Here is a 23580-nt window from a genome sequence, read left to right on the forward strand (position 1 = left end):
CAAAGACAAATCACCAGGAGTACTCATGTGTATCCGTCTTGTGGTATAATCACATCTAGTACAGATTAGCGTTCTCTATATCTTGAAGGAATTAATTCTTGTAACCAACTTATAAAGTCTGGAAGAGCAGTTATCAATATATTAAGTCACTTAAGGTTCCATATTAAGTCATGGATAAGGTTCTATGGAAGAAGGTCAAAAGTGAAAAAAGGCCCAGGACAAAAGGTAGAGAAAGAGACTTACTGATTAAATGGATTAAAGTAGATAGTAAGACCTGTAACTGTAGATAATAAAATGTTCAGAAACATCCACGGATATGCCTACATTGCAGACTGAAATTTAACAGAGACAATTTTGGTTCAGAGATCTGAGATAACTGTAACCTTAGAAACAAGTTAGCTGCAGGACAGAAAGCTTCATGCTTCTGGTGCACATGGTAGCTTGTTTAAAGCTAGCTTAGGTAGTTCTATGCCAATGTAGTTCAGTGGGTGCATCTGCACATGCACTTTACTACAGAAATAACTAACTAGTTCCAAAGCAAAGCATCACAGTCTGCAAGTGCACTGGAATTAGAGCGCAGTAAATTAATTCACCTTGCCAAAGGATAGTACTGTCTGGGATAGTACTGGCAGGGTCATTTATTCCACTGAAATGCACATGTAGATGGCGACTGGAGCTCCCTGAGGCATGAGGGTGCCCTGCACTGTAGCACTCTTGTGCCCCAGCCACCCCCTCCGCCACCTGATGCCACCACCCAGAGCCCAGGTCTGATTCCTCAGACCCCTTGCCAGTCTGGGACTGCTCCACCTCGCTCAGACTGTGTGGTCCCGGGAACAACTGTAAACACTGTGCCTAGGAGCAGCTGAATCCTGCTCGAACTGCACCAGAGTTTATCACATTGTCTTAATGGCACATGTAGATAAACCCAATGTCTAATTTAATTTAATCACCAATTTTATAGAGCTTCACTGATGGATAGGATAGTAGAAGCCAAAGCCAACAGGCCTAAAACTAATATTTTTCCCAGGGAAATATCTATACAAATGTAAATCAACTCAGAATTTTGCCTATATTTCTTCCTTAATTTAGGTGGTTTTTCACATTTTCACTCATGTGAAAGATAAAAATACCAGTATCAAGTTCAAAACTAACAGAAAATTGTACTGTTCTAAGGGAAAGTTTGTTAAATATATTTTGTTTTCCCTTAAATAACAAGTTTTCCCTTAAAACAGTACAATTTTGCGTACGTTGTGTATGTGTATGTGTATTTATTTATCTCTCTCCACATATATAGAGATACAGAGATATATATCTATCTATAAATAGATATAGATAGACATATCTATATGTTTATTTATTTATAAGACATTGCTGATAATTTCACCTAAAAAATTATTCACTGAGATATTCCCTGGTTACATTTTTATCAAGTATGCATAGTTTACAGATAAGGAACACAATAAAAGCTGTTTAGGTGAGACAAAAAATTTTATAGTAATAACAATTATTTTTTCAAAAATGTTCCTGAAATAGACTTTAGTCAAATAACCTTCTCAATGCAAAATTACAGGACAGTTCTGACATTTTAAATAGATTTCATGGTACACTAAAATTCAATAACAGTATCTTAACCAGCATTCAAAGTGAGGTGATCTGGCCCCAGCCTCTCTACATGTGCAGGTAGAGGCACAATGGGCTCTGATGTGCAATCCACACAATCATGTCTCCTGCCATGGCACACATGTATGGCAGGAGAGCAAGTGTGGGATTGCGCATTAGATTCCATTGCACCTTGCCACCAGTGCAGGGGGAGCCTGGGATCATGATCCTGGGTTCCCACCGCTGTGAGACCCGGAGCTGATGGGGCTCAGTGGAGCTCACAGCAGGAGCAGCATTCCCTGCACTGACCCACTGTAAGCCCCAGAGCCAACATGGGCTCTCAACTGGCAGCAGAGGCAGTGCCAGGAACACTGCCCCTGCTGTGAATCTCATCAGTTGTGGGGCTGGCAGTGGAGAGAATGCTGCCCGTTCTGCAAACCCGACACCTCAGAAGTCTCACAGAGTTGACAGTATTCCCCACACTGCCCCCACTCTGAATCCCACAGCCCACACTGGCTCTGGGGCTAGCAGCAGGGGAAATGCTGCCTCCACTGAGATCCCCACACCTCATGGGGCTCACAGCAGGGGCAGTATTCTCCCCACTGCCCTCCCCACAAGTCCTGCAGCCAGTGACACTGTGAGCCCCACAGCCCAGAAGGCTGACAGGGGAGGGCAGCATTCTCCCCACTGTAGCACAGCAGTTGACAACACTGTCACAACTGTGAGCCTTGTCAGCTGTGGGGCTGGCAGCAGGTGGTGCACCCCTGTGGCTGGGAGAAATGAAAAAAGTTATTCAATTTTTTGTGGAAGAACTTTGTAACTTATTGCTTCTTTATCACACCATTAACTGGTTGAACATGTAGATGGGTCACAATTTGAGGTGTGGTTATCTGGTTAATCATGCCTTAAGTGTAGTGTGTAGAGAGAGCCTTGAAAACACTGCAAAACACATATATTCAATAAAAGTACATGTGTTAATTTACAACTTGGCTTTATGTTAGCTTTAATTAGGAAATGGACCAATGGATCTTCTCTTATCAGAAATCCTCATCAGAAACTTACCTGTTCCCAAAATAACGTAAGTAAAGAAAGCTATTCACTGTAAGAACTGTTATTAGCTTTCTATTTGCTGGTTCAGCCACCTTCAATAACCATCTTCTTTTACATAGAATAGGAGTTGCCATAATAACTTACTCCCTGCAGGGAGCAAATGTTGTGTTTTACATGGCGATTCACCATACCCATATTTCATCATTACAGCTCCACAAGCCCAGATTTATATTGTTAATAAGTGAAATATACATTATTCTTTTCTTACTATCTGGATTAATTTAGTATTTGCAAGCACACACTGGCACAGTACTTGTACAGATGCCTGATCAGTTAATTGTTATTCAGTCCAAGGAAGGTGGGTGATAGAATTAAGCAACAAATTTGCAAAATTTATACACTACCACTAACCAAGCATTTTGCAAAAGAACAGTATATCTTTGAAGAATATACCCCTGTAATGCACTCTATGCAGGACTGAATCTTGAAGGCTGAAAAAAGATGCAGGATATGATGGCCCTGAACAGTTACACTTTTCACTAAGTAACAATTAAATTCATTCATGTGAGCTAGAAATAATACATGATCAACTCTCCTCTACCCATATATTTCCTACCAAGTATCATTCAAACAGAAAGAATGATTTTCTATGCAATGAAAATGTACAGCTTACAAAAACACTATACCCAAATTCAGGTTTCTCAATTGGAACTTCCCAGTTAGAAGAAAGGCAAAGAATTAGGACCCATAGGCCACTGACAGATGTGCAAAAAATAAATTAAAAAAGCACTTACCAGAAGAGGAAGTATGTTAATTTGACCCAGTTCCTCAGCACCTGTATACATTGGGTGCTTCAGCTGAGCTTCTTGGTGCTTTTATCTAAAGCTGATTCAACCCACTACTAAATAAAAACACCCAGAAGCCCTGCTGAAGCGCCTCATCTATACAGACACTGGGTGAGCTGAGTCAAACTAACATGATGCCTCTTTTGGGCTGGAGCTGTGCTCAGCACAGGGCCACACCGAGCAGAAAGTAAAGTGCCATTCTTTTCACATCTGTAAACAGCCAGAGATATGAAACAAACTGAAGTTTTTATCTCGTGAGTAAAAACATAAATGAAAGTTAAATAACAGCTGCAAAGGCTTTCAGTAATTAAATCTAAAGCATATGGGTTACATTTTTACATGGATCAATATACTCAATTTGAAGTGAATGAGAGTGAGACACCTATACAAGGACATAAGGATATATCCTATTGTGTCTTTTTATTACAATTATATCGATTTCAAGCCAGATCCTGTTAGGACAATTTGAAGTGTCTGAAGTATGGGGAACATTCACCATAAGTAAAAGTTTTGTTTTAATTTAAAAAAAATACATGTGTAGTAACAGAAACATTCATTTTCAATAAAGCTAAGCAATGACCCATACCAGGGTATGGATTAATATGTTATTGCTGATTTTTTTAATGGAAGAAAGTTTGCTTGCCTAATGCATTGCAATATAGCCAACAGAAAAGTAATATTCACCTCAGTGTCTGTTCTTCAGCCTCCATCCTTGTTCAGATGCTTAGTTTTTATGGACAGCTTAATTTTTACAGACTTTACAGACACGCATTTTAAGCCTCTTTTTTAAAACTGTCCATAAATTTGTGGATGGTTGGCAATCCCACATATTATATACTTTATGACTGAAGTCATTTACTACATATAAAAACTTTATTACAGTCCTATGATTCTTGTCTGTTTGACAAAGAGCTCATCATAATAAAGCTATCTAGTAAGTAGTGATATAATTAATAGGTAAGGGTTTGATGCTTAGTTATGCATGCAAAAGTCCCAATTAAATTGTTCTGGTCCTTAATGTATTAACTTTATTTATCCTCAGAAGGTCCTTAACTGACTCAATGGCCTCATCATTTAGTTTTCTTTTTTGTTTTACTACTTTGATATTCTTAAGCATTTTCTCAGCTTAATGTTTCTTTTTAGTATCTAAACAACATGAAGAACACTTAGTATAAATGGCCCTTAGAATCACGTTCTTCATTTGGTACATGCCATGACCCATCCACAGGACTAAGATTAGAAAATATTTATTTTCATATAAAACAGATAGCTATCTTAATAGAAACATCTCTGTTATAGCATACTAGGCCAAAGAAGCTCATCAGAATCATTTACTTTCTCCTTCAGCAGATTTCTCTCTCTAAAATAAAGATAATTTACTATTTCATTATAAACGGGCAAAATTTAAAAGAGAAATTTAAGAAGCCGTATAAATGTATCTGCGCTTTAGAATGAAATCAACAGGGCAAGTTAGTGACCACCAATCCTTACCTCCACCATTTTTCTGACACAGATATGGGAATCGCCATACATTCCCCAATCCCACGGAGAATCCAACTTGTGCCAGAATATACTGAAGTTTGCTGTTCCAAGCTGGTCTCTCATCCTCTACATCTGACCCCTCTTCAACATCTACATCTTTATCTTCCTGATCATCAACCATCAGTTCACTCTTCTTAAAGGCATCATCTGAAGAATCTTCATTAGAGAGAAGGTCCTTAACTGACTCAATGACCTCATCATCTAGTTCTCGTTTTACTACCTTGCTGTTCTTAGGCATTTGCAATGAAAAAAAAGTAGCTGAAGAAGATCAGTTTTAGTTCAGGTAAGCTCACAAGCTCAAAATACAGTTCCCTTCTCTTAAGCCCAAAATATTAGTCAATGCACTGAAGAGGATGTCAGATGAGTCCTTGATACTGAGTGATCAAGAGAAGGAAGGCTTCTGGTTCTAAATGTTTGATGTACCATAAATACCTATGAAATGGGGAAAAAAAGTAAATGAATACATTATACAAGAACATTTCATTTAGAAAAGTATATGCTATGGTTTATTATTTTCAATTTATCTCCATATAACAGGAAAACTGCCTATCTTTTAGATGGCAGGGAGTTTTCTGGGTTTGGGGTTTTTTTGAAGATTTTTTTTTAAAGAATAAGAGTTCTGTTCCTTTCCTCAGAAATAAAAGTTAAGGAGACATTATCAATTTATGGTAGTCCAAAGCATACTCTAGTTTTCAGTTATAATAATTCACCTGAGACTACTTTTCTTTCAAACACTGGCTTAAAAACCATTAAACCACTGAGAATGTTTATAGGGTAAAAAGCCAGTCTTAGAGTGGCTGTGATGTATACTTTGTCATAAAATAGGTAGTTGGAGTGGTAGTATCTATACATATAGTTTGTCATAGACTAGATGTGTTAAATAAAATTTATATCAATCCACAAATAGAATCCGCACTTGTATTTGATTTATACAAAAAGCTTAATTTGATTTGTTTAAATTATTCTTCAATTTATAGTAGTTAAGAAATATTATTTAGCCTGTTTTCAGCAATTGTTTTCTAGAATTCATACATCAGTTAGATTATCATATTTATGGTATAAATTAGTGCATTAAAAGAGTGGAAGTTCTATAATATCTATATGCTATAGACATAACTGTATACTATGGGTTTTGAATCATGATACATTCAAAGCAGTGTAGCCAGCCTTTAGAGTACACAAGAAGCAGACAAACAACATAGTGGTCTACATCCACATATATCACTAAATCAGTGTGGTATTATCCTAAGAAAAATCAGGATGCAAAGGTCACGTATCTAGAGCTATCCTGTTATATCCAGTTACTACACACTATATCACCTGTCACCTACTGCTAGCAGGTATCCTGGAACACCTAATGATCTTACTGTGGACTGCCTTTAACCAACATAATATACATGGTATGGCAAGCAGATGTGAATTACACTAACTTAAATAGTTTGTGTGTCCAGTCCCTTATAAATATAGATTTTAAGAGACAACCAGCTGCTACTACTGAGCTGACTGGGTAGCTTACATGTGATTATTTGGGGAAAAGAAAATATCAGAATATAGACTAAAACATGTGAGGAGCTGGACACAGTTCTGTTTACTATCAGAATTCCATTTTGAACACATACATCAGTGCAGGGGGAAGGGTGTGGAGGGTCTCAGTCACCCCTGAGGGCTGGAGTCCCTCAGCTACACCCCACAACCCCAGTCTCCAGGGGCAAAGCCAAGGACCAGTGCAGGTTTCCCCTGCCCCATCCTCAGCTGGCCCAGAGACAAAGGAGGGGGCACGGCTATGGAACTCCAGCCATGCTCTCCCACCTTCCCCTGCACCGGGCTGCTCCCAGCTGGGGGGTCCAGTGTCAGGCCAGAGGGGTGGGCTTCCCCTCCCCCCTTCCTCAGCTGGCCCAGAGGCTGAAGTAGGGGTGTGGTTGAGGGAATTGCCAGGCTCCCAGCTCTCTGTAGTGACCAGCAAGCTAGGAGACGTGGTCTAGCACACCCCACATCTCTCCAGGTACTGGTATGGACCCCTGCACGGGTCTGGACGCCTTTTCTGCTTGAAAAGGGAACATCAGTTCACTTGCTTATCAGTTCAATCCATGAAGTTTAAAGAAACCTGCAAAGATTGAATTGATTCAGCTTCAGGCTTTTTGACTATCGGTGATTAGCCTAAGTCAACATTTCTTTTCACAGTGTCTTGCAGTTGCCCTATTGAAGGTCAGTTTTATATAGTCCTCATGGGAGCCTTCAGACTGCAAAGCAGAAGTACCTGAATTCTTAAAAAGTATAGATAGACCTGAGTGAATATTTGATTTGGAAAAAGCTTTGCAAGAACCTTTTTTGCCTTTTCTCAAAATTTTAAATCCAAGCTTAATGCACAGGTCCAATATAAAAACATATGCAAATTTTAAATCCCTAATACAGGTCTTATAACCAGGGATTAAGTAACATGGAAGAGTTTTGTATGCACTCTCTAAAGTGGATAATTTTGCGTAGGGTTAATCGGGGGGAAATCATACATGAAAACTATGATTTTGGACTTTCTGGTCATCATGTCAGCAGTACTGGAAAATATGTCATGGCCCAGTAAACCCAGGCATAGCTTGAGATTTGCATGATACCGTTGGGAATTTCAGACTATTTGTACAATTTCAGAACATCTGAACAGACACCAAGTGTCTCAGGGCTACATCTCAAGTCTTAATGCCAGATGATAGCACTTGGCCCTCACTTGGCCTATAGCTAATCAAGGAGAGTGTTAAAAGAGCAGAGCTGGACTAAGTGCAAGTGCTATAACCTTTCTTGTGAAAAATCTTGCAAAATTAAAGGGACGTGATGCTAAGGAACATGGCATATGCCTGATTTCCTATGACCTGATGCTCATAAGAATTTTCCCATTTCTCTTAATCCATGGAGCTCAAATCCTCTGAAGTCTTGTTAAGGCTAAAGAGAGCAGGGAGGAACATGCTGGCACATATTTTTATTTTTTTCTTCTGAATCCTGCCTACCTGAGGATGTTATTTGCCTAGGAATCTTTCATGCAATACAGTAATCCTGGCTGGGTGACTTCATCCTTTTAGAGAACAAGTCCTCATGTTAGACACATAGCACCTGAATGTCCCCATGCAGCATCTGAATAATGATCAAATAATATTAGACCCAAAGCACTTTCAATTTGTAAATGCTAGTGAAACACATACAGCACTACAAATTCAAAGCCTGCTTTAGAAATAGTTCAAAATCTGGATTCTCAATGAATTTACATTAATGTGTATATTGCCTGCCTTGCTACCCGAAATGAATCTACTGTCTAAAGTAGTCGTTAACTTGCATAATCCCTACACTTGGCTGTTTTTTAAGACCCCTTTTCCAGTTCCTCGGGTGCATTCTTTTGAATGCACCTGGGGTTCCTCAGGCCTATGCCTCCACTCTTCTTTTTTTGGGACATAAGAAGTAAAGAATAATAAAATCCAGTAATTCTCTACTTGGTCTCCAGGTTACGAGCTGATGGTTACTAACTCTATAGCCAAGCAGACGAGTGGGTTTGGCACCTGCCAGAGTTCTTTTCCCAAAGCCTGTAGACTGTAACAGAATGCAGTGACACAGATACAGCTGCTGCAAAACAAAGTAAGGCTTATTTTGCTAAAAATTAAATAGTGTTTCAAAAAGTAGATTTAAAACAACCAAGAGACCAGGATGCATGAACTATCACCTACAATAGGCACTCTCCTTAACCATCTAGACAGACATGAATAGGATTTAATGTCACCCATTCACTTCAAAACCATATTACACTTTGCTGGCTGCACATCTCTGTTTTCTCTGTGTCACCATGCTACAGTTTCCTCTCTCCTTCTTTATACAACAGACCGTGTCTTTTGATCTCCAGACTTTCAGTTTCTGTCACCACTGCTTAAACTAAGGAGACTGCCTTTGGTTATAAGGCTTGCTATTACGTATCTTTTGCCTTTCCTTCCTGGTTGCTTTAATAACATTTTTTGACCTAGCAAATAATAATTCCATAGCAAATAATCTATCATAAAAACACACAGACGTGATCATAATCTATACAAAATAGTACTGATATTCCCCAGTTCTCTAAATTGACTATAAAACCCTACAGAGGTAAAATTATTTTTAGAAAGTTACATATTTATTTGCTATCGTTTGTTTCATAGTCTAATGTTGCTTGTGCAGGGTAATATACATGGGCATTCCAGCATGTGTTGAACTAGAAAGGGGGTTTGATTTTTTTAAGTATTTAAGCAGGTTTCTAAGCAGGAGCTGGACCATATACAAAGAGGATTTTGGTGAGGAAGGTAAATTGTTATACAAAAGGGAACTGAGAAGAAAGTATATTGTAATTGTATAATGACAGAATGGAAGACACTGTTAGAATCATTTAGTTCACTCACTTGTACAGTTACAGGATTCACTATTCTTATATTTCCTGCGTTTGGCTTTGTATCTCTGTCGGAAGAATCCTGTTACCCTTTGTGTACCTCAATGGCACTTTTCAAACCATATATGTGGCCTTTCAGCACACATATACAGTTACTGGTAGTATCATCTCCTACTACCCATGCAGTAGGGATATGCAACTAGAGGTGCACGATATATTGGTCCCATATAGGACTGGCACTGATATAAGGAAAATTAACAGTAGCAACAATCAGCTTTTTTTGGTTGATAATGTCGCTGATGTAGCCGATAATGTTGCTGATAAATGCCCTGTGCAAGCGGCAGCTGCAGCACAGCATGCAGGTGGCCAGGAACACAGACCAGCAGCATGGAGAGCAGCTGGGCCCAGCTTATAAGTCTGTTGTGAGGGAAGGGGCATGGGGGTGCAGATTGAGGCCCCAGCTGCAAGGGACAGACCGGGCTGGGACTGAGGCTGTGGCACGGGCAGGCACAGCACAACCAGGGTGGGGCTTGGGATGGAACCACAAGTGGCTTATTCAAGGGGTGCAGGGGGGTCAGCTCCCACCACTGCACACAACCCAGGAGGCCATGGGGAGACATGTGCCCCCAGATCTGTACACAGAGTGAGGGCGGGCTGCTGCTGCTCTTCCCAGAAGGGGGCTGGGCCAGGCTGCACTTGGGATAGACGGTAGCATCACTGGGAGGGGCAGTGGGGGGGGCTATGAATTTTGAGGCAGCTGCAGCCCCTCCCCATTGCCCCCCTCCAGTGCCGCTGCCACCCACCCCAAATGCAGCCTGGCCCAGCCCCCACTGGGAAGAGCATGGTGCAACCCCTGGTCTCAGCCTGCAGTGGTAGCCTGTGCTTGCCACAGGGGCAAATCTGGGGGCACATGCCCCCCACTGTGTACTCCCAGGATGCAGTGGGAGATCCCACCCCCTTCCCCTGCACCCCCCAGAGAAGCCACTTGAGGCTCTGTCCCACACCTTGACCCAGCCAAGGTGGCAGGTTGAGCATTGACAATGCGTAGGGGGTGCACACATGCTCCCTGAGATTGGCGGTGCACCCCCTAGAAGCATCAGCCGCAAAACTGGAAGTGATGGCAGAAGTGCACTTCCAGTTCTGGCAGTTTTGCCATTGTTGGTTCCAGGCTCGGCAATCAGCTGCTGGGGAACCGCCCCCCCACCGGTTGGCAATTTGGTGCCTCCCCATACTTGGGAGGCACCAGTCACCCATGGGGGTGAGTTTCTGTGTAGCTGGGGGTGAGTGTGTGTGTATGGTAGGGCCTGTGGGGTTTGTGAGGGGGTGTGACTGCGTGTGGACAGTATACGGTATGTTGGGGGGGTATATATGTGGGGGGGTTATGGGGGTGGGGTGTGGGTGTGCAGGCTTTGCGGGGTGTGAGGGAGGGTGTGGGGACCCCCACACACTCCCCCCGTGATGCAGAGCCCCTGCTGCCAGCGGCAGCAGACAGAAAGTGCTCAGGGCCCACGCAGGAGCTGCTGCCCAGTGCCGTGTTACTCTGGTCAGTGGTGCACTTGGTGGCAAAAAGCACAGCCAGACCAGCCTGCCTTTATTATGCAAGGCTCCCTGCAGCGCACGTGCAGCTCCTGGCATTCGCACACTACCAGGGGAAGCCCCACAGGACAAAGCCGGCTGTCTTCCCTGCACCCTGCTGTGCAGGTCCCAGGACTCCACTGGAAGTGAAGGGCACCCCCGCCCCCTGCTTCCAGCAGAGTCCCAGGACTTGCACAGCAATGTGTGCAGAAGGTAGGCGGTTCCATCTTGTGGAGATTCCGCCAGTGGTGTGCAAGTGCTGGAAGCTGCACGTGTGCCACAGGGAGCCTGACCCGATAGAGGTGGGCTGGCCTGGCTGAGCTCCTTGCTGCCAAGTGAGGCACTGGCTGGAGCCACATGCCACCGGGCAGCAACACCTGTGTGGGCCACAAGTGCCTGCTGCCTGCAGCTGCTGCTGCTGCCACCAGCAGGAGGAGTTGTGTGCCAATGTGGGGAGTGTGTGGAGGGTCCCCACCCTGCCCAGCCGAGCTCCACGCTCCTGCCGCCCCCTGGGCACAGGCTCCACACTCCCGCCAGCCCCATGCTCCATGCTCCCTCTGCCCCGCTGCTTCCCTACCTGCTGCCTGGAGTGAGTGCTGCAGCAGGGACATAAGGAGGAGCCCCTGGATGCTGGGGAAGCTGAGCAGATCGCCCAGTGGCTGCAGCAGTGGCAGCAGCAGCCCCACCCAGAAGCTGCATGCTGGCTGGGCTGGACCCTTCCACACACAAAGGTGGAAGCAAGGTACACGGGCTGGGTAGGGTACAATTAGTTAACGGGTGCCTGCAACCCAGATAAAATTGCCTGGTGTGCTGGATCAGGCCCGTGGGTTGTATTTTGCTTGCCCCTGAGCTACAGGGTGTGTGCCTTGGTGAGGTGCCTGCTCTTCTGGCATAGACCCTTGCCCCAAATAAGGTATGTTTCCCCAATACTTCCCATTCATTTGATGGCTATTAGTGAAAGGGGCAGTAATTCAGCTTTAAAATGGGTGCTAGATAATGCTTAACCTGTGAAAAAGAATGCTCTGTGAGTCTACTGGGACTACAATCAGTAAAAAGTATGGTGTTTTCACTAAAATTTCAAGGAATATATACTAAATATTTAAACTAATTTAAGCTACCAGAGAATCAACTAAACTTTTTAAATATGACATTCAGTTTTAAAACTTACCATATGGCTAATTCTAGAAATAATTCTGAAGGCTAAAAGAATCCTACCCAATGATTAAAAGGTTAGAATTGTATTATTTCTTTTTAAATCATGGCACTTGTATAAAGTAAAAATTAATGCAGAGGAAGTAATAATGTTAATTATAACTGAATTTTCTAAAAAGTTAATTGTTCTACCAAATGACCAATATCTCAAAATGTTATGAATCTTAGATGCATGCAGCTTTACAGTTTGCCATATCAGATTAATTCTTACTCAGTAAGCATTTTAGGAAAGTTTTGTCTAATACACAACTTAAAACATTTTTTTATCTGGTTCCTGTTGATACATGTAAATGTTGTCTTTTAACTAAAGCAGGATTAATCCAACCTCATAGTGGGGGATTGGTTCTTCATTGTTTTTAGGAACAAATCTGAGGAGAAAAAACATAAACACACGGTCTTCTTGAGCACTGCTAAAACAATGCACAGCATATGACATCAGTAAAAGTGGAAGCCAAGTAGGTATTTCAACAAACTCATGGTACCATTTTTCAACCAGAAACTCATGTAAAAAACAACTGAAATGAGTGTATGCCAGTATAATAACTATGGGAAGCAAAACAGCAGAAATAAAACTTTTAGTGTAGGACAAACATTGTCAGAATTGTATGAATAACAGCTACTGTAGGAATACAGAAACATGGTGGAATGCCAGTCCCAAATGAAATATGGTTATTGAAAAAAATGCTGTCTAGAAAATACAGAAATAAAAGATGTGTGGGTAGCACTGCATAACAATGAATTGGTAAACTGTAATGAAATAAAATGCGATAGCATTAACAAAACCAAGTCTGTTTTGGTAAAAATTGCACTAGAGAAGTTCAGTAAGAAAAGACCATGTTGAGGGTTTTTATAGATCAGTGGCCTGTGAGTGGGGTATGGAGAGAGACCTCTATGAGGCCAAGAGAGTATTTAGAAATAGGTAAACTTTAATTTTTCTGATAGTGAATAAATATCAAATGTTACCAATAACAGTAAAGCACAGATATATTTGGATGTGATAATCAATAGATTTTTCTCTCAAACAGCCATTCCACCTATGAGATTTTGGTTTTATTAAGTAACAAAGATCTTAGGCTGCATGCAACTGTTCAGATGAACCAGTAAAGTTTAGTAATTTAGTTTTAGCAGATGGAAATGTAGAACCCTGCACAAACATTCGGGGGCCAGCTGCATGCTTTACAGACAGCTACAAAAGGCACCCGGCCAGTGGGCCCCACAGCAAGTTTTATACTGCCTGGAAACAGCTGACAGCACCCAGAGGCACAGGTGAGGGCTAATGGGCTTTTTGCCCCAGGGGACCACACACCAGTCCTCACAAAAGCCCATCCCTCCCTCTCAGCTGTCAGGGTATCACCCAGAGCAGTGGCCGCTGCAGTGGAGCTTTGCCTGAGGTACTGTTGGGGTTATGACCATGCGAAGCCCTCCCAGAGTAGCCAAAGCTAGGGGAACCTTTACCCCCCTCCCCAGTACTTCAAAGCCAGCACCCACAGCCCCACACATGGGGCTGAGAGCACACAGCTCTCAACTCCTGGGGGCAGGCAGTAGGAGAGCAGGCAGTAGGTGTAGGTGGTGGGGAGGTGGTGGTGATGGGGAGAAGCAGCTTGACCCCTGGCCCTGCCCTCCCACATTTTGCCCCCTAACACTTGTCCCCCTTCATTGCTTGCCCCCCTGATGCTTGCCCCCCCACTATCTCACCACTGCCTTTGCCCCATTAACTGTTCACCCTAACAGCCTCAGGCTCCCATGCCCCTACTGCCTCTTGCCCAGACCCTGTTCCAGCTGCCTGACCCACCCCTGCCACTCCAGAGCCTGACCAGAGATTGATGTGGCTATGTGCCACATGGTGCCCCCCTCCCACCCACACCACTGCTACCAGGTTGGGCAAGGTTGGGATGAGAGCAAGCATGTGCTGCTTGCCCTTCCCCACAACCTTGTTTTTTAATCCAAAACAGGGGGCATTTCCCCATGTTAAATGCAGGGAGCCTTTTCTTGGAGTTGAGTAAAATTCAGTAGTGTTTATACAAGTGGCACTGTACACACCCTTAAAGAAGAGTTCTTTATGAAAAGTACCATTGAATCAAGCACTTATGAGTTGAATTAGTTCAGTTTACATTGTAGGACAGATAAGAATGGGCCTACAACTAAAATTTTGGTCTTCGGAAGAGCAAACTGAGAAATTGAGGAAATTCATTAAGGAGGTCAGCTGGATTCAGGAGCTCGACTATTCAAATGGTAAAAAGTCGTGAAATTACTCTATATCTAAAGTCAATTTGTAGGTGGAACCCTCCCAATAAAAATTTGTGGGGAAATAATAGATGAATAATTATCTCCAACAGGATATTAAGAGTGAGAAGAGACTCTACAAGGAATAGAATAAGGGATTAATTTATAAGAAGAGGTATCATTCAGAAACCAGAAAGTGCAAAAATAAAGTGAAAATAAACAAAGGCTTACTTAGAGCTGGATGCCAAAAGCCTCCATACAGATAATAAAAGATTATTCAGTCATACAAACAAAAAAAAAAAATCCAGGAGGAATAGAGATTAAGGAAAATATATGTATGGCTCAAGAACAAAATAAATACTTTACCTAGATTTTTAATAAGGGTGAAGATGTAAATGATAATAATAGTAGGAAACCAAATAGAGATGAGAATACAGTAGTGGAAATTACCAAGGTGGAGGCAGAAGTAAGCTTTAAATTATTTACTTTAAGAGAAGGCTGAGGGGGGATCTTGTGGCCTGTTATAAATTAGTCAGGGGGGATCAGCAGGCATTGGGGGAGTCACTGTTCCCCCGAGCACCGCCAGGAGTGACCAGGAATAACGGTCACAAGCTGGCAGAGGGTAGGTTTAGGTTAGATATCAGGAGGCGCTACTTCATGGTCAGGGTGGCTAGGGTCTGGAACCAACTTCCAAGAGAAGTCGTGCAGGCTCCTACCCTGGGGTTATTTAAGAGGTTAGATGAACACCTTGCTGGGGTCGTTTGACCCCAGTATTCTTGCCTGCCATGGCAGGGGGTCGGACTAGATGATCTGCTCAGGTCCCTTCCGACCCTAGAAACTATGAAACTATGAAATCAGGGGCATCAGAGGGGGGACTGAAAATCTACATCCTATAACACTAATATTGAAAAAGATGGCATGTGAAATAGCAACTCCTGTAGAATGGATCTTAAATAAACCTATCAGCTCAGGAATAGTACCCATAGTGCATATCTTCTAAAAACGGGGAAAAGTTTAGAGGACTAGACTTAATGGTTTGAGAAGACCTTTCTAGTCCCATGTTCCCCTACAGTAGTTATAGCATACCCTAGTAGTTTCTGCTTGCTTTTCAGTTGATCTGGGTATAGTTGTGAGAATACTCCTTTGACAGATATTACTGTCAACCAAAGCAAGTTGTGATTATGGTGCTGGCCAGTTTTAACTTTAAACCTTGTCTCTATGGTAAAATCCAGGAAATTTAAAGTTAAGATTAATCTTACAAGAAATCTAAAGGTACTTAACTGCAGTTAATACAGTCAAACAAACTTAATTCTTCCCTGGAGTGACACCATGTCAAAATGTTTTGATTAGTGTTTGTGTTTCCAGAGTTAATTGATTTTAGACACATTTGAGTTTTTCTTCTCTCATGCGAATGGTATAAATTAGAGTCATTCATCATCTCCTCCAATCTTTAGCAAATCCATGTGGCACAGAATCAAAAAACTACAACTTCCTTTCAGTATTTCATAGAGCTCAGCTGCAGAGGTGAATCTACCTAAATATTTTACTATAGGACTTCTACTCCTTGCTGTAATAGATTCCTTGGTTGTAATATGGAAAAATATTTTAACTTAATAAATATACTTAATTTTTTCACAGTTGTGCAAATGTTAAAAACAGCACAAAACCATATACCACAGCTATTCTTGAAAAAGTTCAAAATGTCTTCAGTGAAGCAATACCATTTAGTATAAGCTATACTGGTAAATGAGGCCAATATCAACAGAAATTCATGATTAACCATTGTTCTATCATGCATGACACATTCAATTAATTACACACACACACATATTATATATATGATTCTCATTATATGCGTGCTTCTCAACTAGGGATAGTTTAAATACTTAAGATACTTTTAAAGATGCCATGGGATGCCACACGTCAGCACTGGTAGGTGTGCAAACAAGTTTCTAAAGCAGTGGTCTCCAACCTTTTTAAGTAGATTACCTTTGGCATTTAAAAGCAAGCCAAGATCTACAGTGTGCCATTGCCACCTCACTTCCCCCTCTCCTCCCCTCCCACCCAGCAGGAAAGTCTGTGGAGGGGGAATGGGGGGCAGGGGGCAGATTGATGTAGAGGGAGAAAAAATGACTTGGGGGTACACCTCCCCAGCAGGTAAGTCCCATCTGGCCAGGGCCCCACTCAGCTTATCCCTGCTCCTGCCTCTGCGGCACTGTCCCTCACCACGGGAGCCTCAATCTAGCCCCTGCACCTTCCCTCCCCCATGGACTGACCTGCTGGGCTGGGGCGTGCATGTGCATGCACGCGGGCACTCAGCTCCCCACCCCAGCCTTGGATCATCGCCAAGAGGCTCCAAGATCAACCACAAGAGGCTCTGAGATCTACCAGTGGATCGAGATCCACTGGCTGGTGACCATTGTTCTAAAAATAAATCCAAAGATTTCACATAGGAATATATAGTGTTAAAAATATTCTGACCTGTTATGGGCTTTCTTAGTGCTTTGCAACAAAAAAACTGCTCTATTATTTTTATATAGTCAAAAGAAGGGTGAAGACTGAGACCTGCCTTCTGAAGTATCTCAGTTCTATCAAAGGGTGCCTCAAGTATATCAAGGGGTACCTTGAATCTTAAAAGGTTAAGAACCATTGTATAGTAATATATTTTTTATTACTATATTAAATTGAATTGTGATTGGATACTTCATCATCTCTTACATTCATAAGTTGTTATCATCAGTAACTTCCAATGTGGCTATGCAACTGCCAATAGCTTCATTGTTCTTCTGCTTGCACTTTCAGGATTTGGAGGAATTATGGGTAGGAGTACACTAAAAAACCTGGCATGGTAAGTGTTGGTTCTGTTGTCAATACTGATCTTATATGAATCCATAGCAACACTGTATCACAGATTATGGACAGAAGGGCCTAGATACTATTCCATCTCTAACACATGGTACTTTGTGCCATTTCTAGACCCTATTTTTACCTTTGCAATTAGATTTGTCCTTCTGATAAGTCTTTGAGTAGATCCATTATGGCTACTTGCAGTCTGCTGCAACCCTATTCCATTTGTGAAAGCACATACTTTTATGTAAGCCCTAAACATTTTAATCCAAAAAAACTGGGACTAGAAATTTATGAAGAAGGAAAGCCTACCTTTCTGTCTAATAGCCTACTGGCTGGAGCACTTACCTCAAAAGTAGGAAATCATCCAAAGGGTGTTAGAACCGTATCTCCCAATTATCTGAAAAGAATCCTGGCCTCTGGCCTTGGGTTAGGCAAGGTGAGGTGCACCTTCTGCATTTCCTGTGGAAGCCGGGCTCAGTTGGCAGCCAAAAAAGCAAGCTAGTGATTTCCTCTGTGGCCCACTGATATGGGTGTTCTGGATTGTGGCGAGACTGCTCCTTCTACATCACTCATATGACTATATAATGCAGAAACGGAATGGGGGAGAAGCAACCAGGGCAGTGCCTATGTCACTGAATCACAATTCCTCTGACTTGCTTTCCTTCTTGAGCCACATATATTCCTCTCTTAAATGCCCACTGCATTAGCTTCAATGCAGAAGAGGTAAAGGATAACTTCAGCCCTGCCTTTTTTTGGAACACTTTGCTAGGAAGTGAAAGATGTTCATTTAAATCTCCTCTAGCTGCGCAAAGCCTAGAACTGTGGTGCTCATCTCTTTGCCCTGTGGGCCAGATGGGCTGTACTTGGTCCATCTGTGGGTCAGATCTGGTACACAAACGGACACAGCGGGGCATGATCCAGCTGCATGAAGGAAGGCAGAGGGTTGCTCTCCCCCATCCAGCCATGCTGAGGGAAAGGAGCATGACAGCCCTGATTCTGCCACATGGAGGGAGGGGGCATGGCCTGGCCCCAATCCAGTGGTCCAGCTCCAATTTGGCTGCACAGGAGAGAGGGGGATGGCCCTGCTCAGATCTGGCTGCACAGAGCTCGGGAATTTGGCAGTGGAGGAGGGATGGCAGTATTAATTGTCACTGCTCCCTGCCGCCAAATTTCTTGGCTCACGGGAAGTCCTGTGGGCTCGATGCCATGGATCTATGGGGCAGATTTGGCCCACAGGCCAGGGGTTGAGCACCCCTGGCCTAGAACATAAGCCTTTCACTTCTTGTATGAATGCCCTAACCACTAGTGTACAGCCAATATCTAGACTAGGGACAGACATTACACATAAATCAGTTTAAGTGATCAGAGACTGGTTTAAATCTGTAACAGAACAGACAGTCAGGGCACATAAACTACTTTCAAAATGACCAAAACTGTTTTGAGATAAACTTGGTTGAATGTAGTATCAGACTTAACTGATTTTGCTCAAACTGGTTTATGCAATGTCTGTTCAAGACCCCTTGATGATTTAAGATAAATCAGACTCCCCCAGCTTCCTAGCATGCTCTCTGGGCTGGGTGGGGCTCTCTGCTCCAGATACAGGGCTGACCCCACCCCTCTTCTGTCTACCTAGAGCAGGGACTGGCCTTAGCAGAGACACTGGCTGAAATTAGGGCAAAGTGGGCAGGACAGGGGCTAATTCTTCCCTCCTTTCACTCTTCCCAGTGTCAGCCAGTCTGCTGGGGAGCAGAGGGGAGAGGGCTGCAGTGGTGGCCCCTGGAGCTGACAGACCCCAGCTGGAGGGAAGGGAAAGAGCTGCAGGTGCGCTGCATGAAGCCATGACAGAGGCAGTCGGTGCTGTGCTAGGGGCGAGGAGTGCAGCCCCACGCAGCCTGCCCGGCCACTTTTAAGAGTCCTCTCTGGGGCCAGGCAGTCCTGTGTGCCGGGATTCCTCCCGGCTGTAGCCACTCGAGCAGACCTGCCAGGGACTGGCCACAACGCCCCTCCTCAGCTCAGTTTCCCTGTAGAAGGGAGGGCTGTTCTAGTGCCTCCAGGCTTCTGGCTTAAGCCACTGAAGGCATGTGCCAAACGTCTATCTACTTGCAAACTGGTTCGCACTCTGCAAGTTAAACTAACCTGCAAAGACTGAATTAGTTCAGGCTCAGGCTTTTGGAATGTCTGTCGCTAGCCTCAGTAGTTTAAAGGATCACAGTGAGCTGCCAGCATCTGGAATTAACGCCTGCTAATAACCATTCCAGAGAGGCAGTGTCACTGCATTACTGGAAATCTTCTATGCAGGCTTATAGCAACACGCAGCATTAACTTAATGGAAAATCTTGCCTTGTGGGGTTAAATGCAACCACTTTTTTTCTTCTAACTAGGCTTTTTAATAAAAGTTCCTCAGTGATAGTGAAAACATTTTTGCTAAAGAAAGTCCAGTGTCAGACAGTATAAACAACCTAGCATTTCTTTGTGATTTTAAAGGATACACTTTCCCACATTTGATCAAAATTTAGTGCATATAATCAAAAACAGATAAAGAGAGGTATCTGGGAATAAACATTTTTTAAAGTAAAAAAAATATGAGTTCCACTTTATAGCATGAAATCTATGAGTAACCCTTTCTGACCAAGTACAGAAAACCTAACAGAGCACCAGCAGGCAAGAAGGCGTTAACCATATACTTGGGCCAAAGTCAAGGTGTAAAGCATAATGGAGTGATACAGGGCCGGGGAGCTGAGATCCCATTAGAACCCTATGAGAAAAACCAGGGAACTCTATAGAACAGAATGCAGCGTTGCATCCAGTTCCCAGATGGTCAGGCTTTAACCCTGAGTCAAAATGACTGGGTTGAGTTTTGTTTCTTCCTGTTTTCTCTCTCCTCATTTTTCTGGGTGACTGTTCACGAAAAGCTGACTACTGCAAACCTTCAGAAAAAAAAGCCTTGGAGGAAATACCAGTTAGTGAAAGGTTTTGTGGCTCTGAAAGCCCATGTACCACCAGTCCTACTGTATTAATGATTACACAGCTTGGAGCTAATACACATTTATAGATTTAGGACAAATACAAACATTATTACTTCAAGGTTTTTCTAAAAATATGTTTTATTTCTAACTCCAAACTAGTCTCCCAGGATCTTCTGCAATTTTTCTAAAGGTAAATCTGATATAGAACACTTTTTCAATTACAGCAGGTTTAAAGGGAAAGAGAGCTTAAAAATAATACAGATTTACATATATCTGTATATATATAAATCTTCCCTGTCCTTTCAAAACCTTGGATTAATAGCTAAAATATAACTTCCGCATCTTCAGGTTTTTGTACCACTTTTGTTTCTAGCCACTTTCATGCTCTCATGTCCATGCATGAGCTATTGTGGTAGCACACAAGTTGCATACACTGAAGAGTAGTACCATGTTTTCTTTTGGGGAACTTTGTTGATCTCAGTTTGGTTTTATTTTTTTTAATGGAGGGAAAACTTTTACACTGCAAATCACCAATAACAACAGCCAAAGAAAGGCAACCTTTTTTTCCCCTCCTTTTTTCCCCACTTTTATGAAACCTCAGTTCAGTCTTGAATTAATTTGACAAGTGTCTTTGTGATGTTAGAAAAAACTTTACAGAATTGAAACTCTTTGTATAAAGGATGATTAATATGTGGCTCACTTTAAAAAAAGGTTCAAAGTACGCAAACATGAACAAGTTAATAGTGATTATTAATAAGAGCTAGCGCACTCAGAATTGTAAGGAAATTCCCTAACCAATTATATGCAAACAAGGTTACTAAATTAAACAAACTGAATAGAAAATGACTAGAGACTATGTCTTAGAAAAAACTACCTAATGATTCAATTAAAACTTTATAATTGATTCAATTAAGACGTTTTCCTCTTATTGAAATATCAAAAAATAGTATCATGTTGACAGTTGCATATTCCAAACTGTAGGCACAATATTTCTCTACAGAAGATGGTACGAGTTTTGCAATTTACTTCAGCAAGCGTGGAATGAATCCTTAGATTCAGAAAGGAAACAGCTTGTTTAAATATTCACGTTATTAGCAATTAAAGCATGTTACTACCTTGCATCAGGGAATTCAAGCCTGATTGAACCCCAACAGTACCTTGGCTTCACCAGAAACTCAAGTAAACAATTTTCTCTGAGGTTTAAGGCTAAAGCAATAAAAGCAGACAGGAAAGTAGAAAAAAATAGCTGTCAAGATCCACCAAAGACTGACCACACCCCTTATATTTGAAACTGCATTTGTATGTAACGCAAATAACTACACTGTGATTTTATTAGAAGAGAAAGAAAAGAGTTTAAGGTTCAACAGAGCTCCATAGGAACTTCATAAGCAGAAGCATCTGAACAGATACATTCCTAGTACTTCTTCCAAGCACACGCTTTTATGGTCATCCTGCACATTCTTGCTCTCCGCTGTCCACTACCACACCAGGGACTTCCATCATTACTTAAGCCCTTTTCCCATCATTTCAACTATTAGTGACCTTAGGCTCAATATCCCTTGTGAAGCATGTGTTAAATCAGCCAACAATATGTATTTATATGTAACCACAACTTACTAGGTATGTACTGTATTCCAAGCCAATTGTGTAGTATAATCAAAATTTTCACAACCTATTGGAAGAAAAAAAACACAAAACATCTTTTGACTTGCAGTCAAATTTGGAAGTAAACACAAATGCACATGACCCAGAGAACTTGTTGCTGTAATTAAAGCACCAGCATAACTAAAAAAAGTTCTTTGTAAAGCCATTTTAATGTATTAAAGTACACTGGAACCCTAGTGAAACTCAACAAAAGAGTTAAGCAAAGCTTAACTGAACATAAAGTAAAGTTGTTGTTTTTTTATTCATGGCTCTTAAAAGGAACATCTTTTCCTCTGAAAGTGTTTAGATCCAAGAACACAATCTATTCATCTACTGGAAGCTGTATTAGAAAGTAATCTATATTCATTCTTTTTAAATGTTATATACTTTATTTTGATACTATCAAAACAAAAACATTAATAAAAAATGTGGAAATATCTAAATATAGCACATAATAAATCATAAGTAATACTAAAACATTGCTAGGCCAGAAATCACAACCCTCATTTAGATGTTTACATAAAGGAAGGACAAAATTAATGTAGAACTTTTTAAAGTATTATAAAAGGATGACAATAAAGTTGAAAAAAGAATTTCTCATATTCTAGAAGTCTTGCTTATGTGTGATACACTGTTCCTATATATTAAAACTAGAAAAAGTAAAGTAATTGATATTGTTCTACGATCATTCTCTGGGTGGGAAGAGGTTCACATTCTGTTCCCCTCAGATCCATGTTGCCCTCAGGGACAGGTATTAGTATGGGTAGGGAATGTGGAAAGCAGTGTGTGAAAATATATGGCATTCATACTGCAGAAGGTGACAGCAAACTGAACAGTTCAGTCCCGTATAATAAGTTCTTTCACCTGCTATTTGCACACAGACTCATTGACTGCAATGAGAAAGACAGGATGATTCAGCAATCTGGAGAAGAAACTAGGAATCACAATTATATCCTCATTCTGCCACTGAGCACACTCTCGTCTTGGGCAACTCACCTCTCCAGACTTCAGTTTCACCAACTATAGAATGAAGATGATAGCCCTTATCCACTTATCTCTAGACAGAAGCTTCTGTCTACAGCTGAGTACGCTCAGCACCTTGCAGGAACCTCATAGGATTCAGCTATAATTGTGAACACTGGCTAAGCTGTAAGTCACTGTAGCTTTTATGAAACTTAGTGTCTAATAGGGCAAAAGTATTCTTCTGCACTAAAAGTGATTCTTTTTCTTTTAAAGGTAGTTAAAAAAGCCCTTAAACTACCAGAAATAGTTCAGCCACATGACACACCTCGAGGGAATTACATAGCTGCCAATACACTTGCCTGAACGGATGCTACTGATACTTAAGTCATGGGATAATTACCAAAAGAGCAGGGTAACAAAGAGAAGCCTGACAGAAAGGGGCATTATGGAAAGTACTTTGATATAAAGGATACCAGCATAACTAAAAATATACAGTACCCACTTTTAAAGTAATCGCTTCCTAAAAGTGTTTAGGGAAGACTGTCTGTGAAGTCATTCCGAGTTCAACCAGGTCTGGCATCTCCTTACAGAAAATGAAGCCAGCAACCACTTGGTTTGTATTTTTCATCCACTAGAATCTATAACTATATAAATGTTATAAAGATTAAGAGCTAACGACCCAAAATTGCTCCCTCTGGAGTCAACACAAGATTTGCCTTCT

At 41.8% G+C, this 23580-nt stretch overlaps 1 protein-coding gene across 2 annotated transcripts in view; it reads right to left on the reverse strand.

Annotated features, from left to right (window-relative positions):
* The window catches only part of SLC6A15 (solute carrier family 6 member 15), a 67273-nt gene that overhangs the window by 40396 nt on the left and 3297 nt on the right, over nt 1-23580 (reverse strand). The window contains exons 2-3 of one of the 2 annotated variants that reach the window (XM_090042634.1): nt 21870-21924; nt 4986-5468 (exon numbers count right to left, since the gene is read on the reverse strand). In XM_090042634.1, coding sequence (XP_089898760.1) covers nt 4986-5274 — 289 coding nt within the window. In that variant the 5' untranslated portion in view covers nt 5275-5468; nt 21870-21924. The remainder of the gene's footprint in view (nt 1-4985; nt 5469-21869; nt 21925-23580) is intronic. The other variant, XM_090042635.1, reaches the window with a different exon arrangement.

This window comes from Crocodylus siamensis, chromosome 4, assembly GCF_052110815.1.
Source record: "Crocodylus siamensis isolate JL-2025a chromosome 4, ASM5211081v1, whole genome shotgun sequence".
In the NCBI taxonomy this organism is placed as follows: Eukaryota; Metazoa; Chordata; order Crocodylia; family Crocodylidae; genus Crocodylus; species Crocodylus siamensis.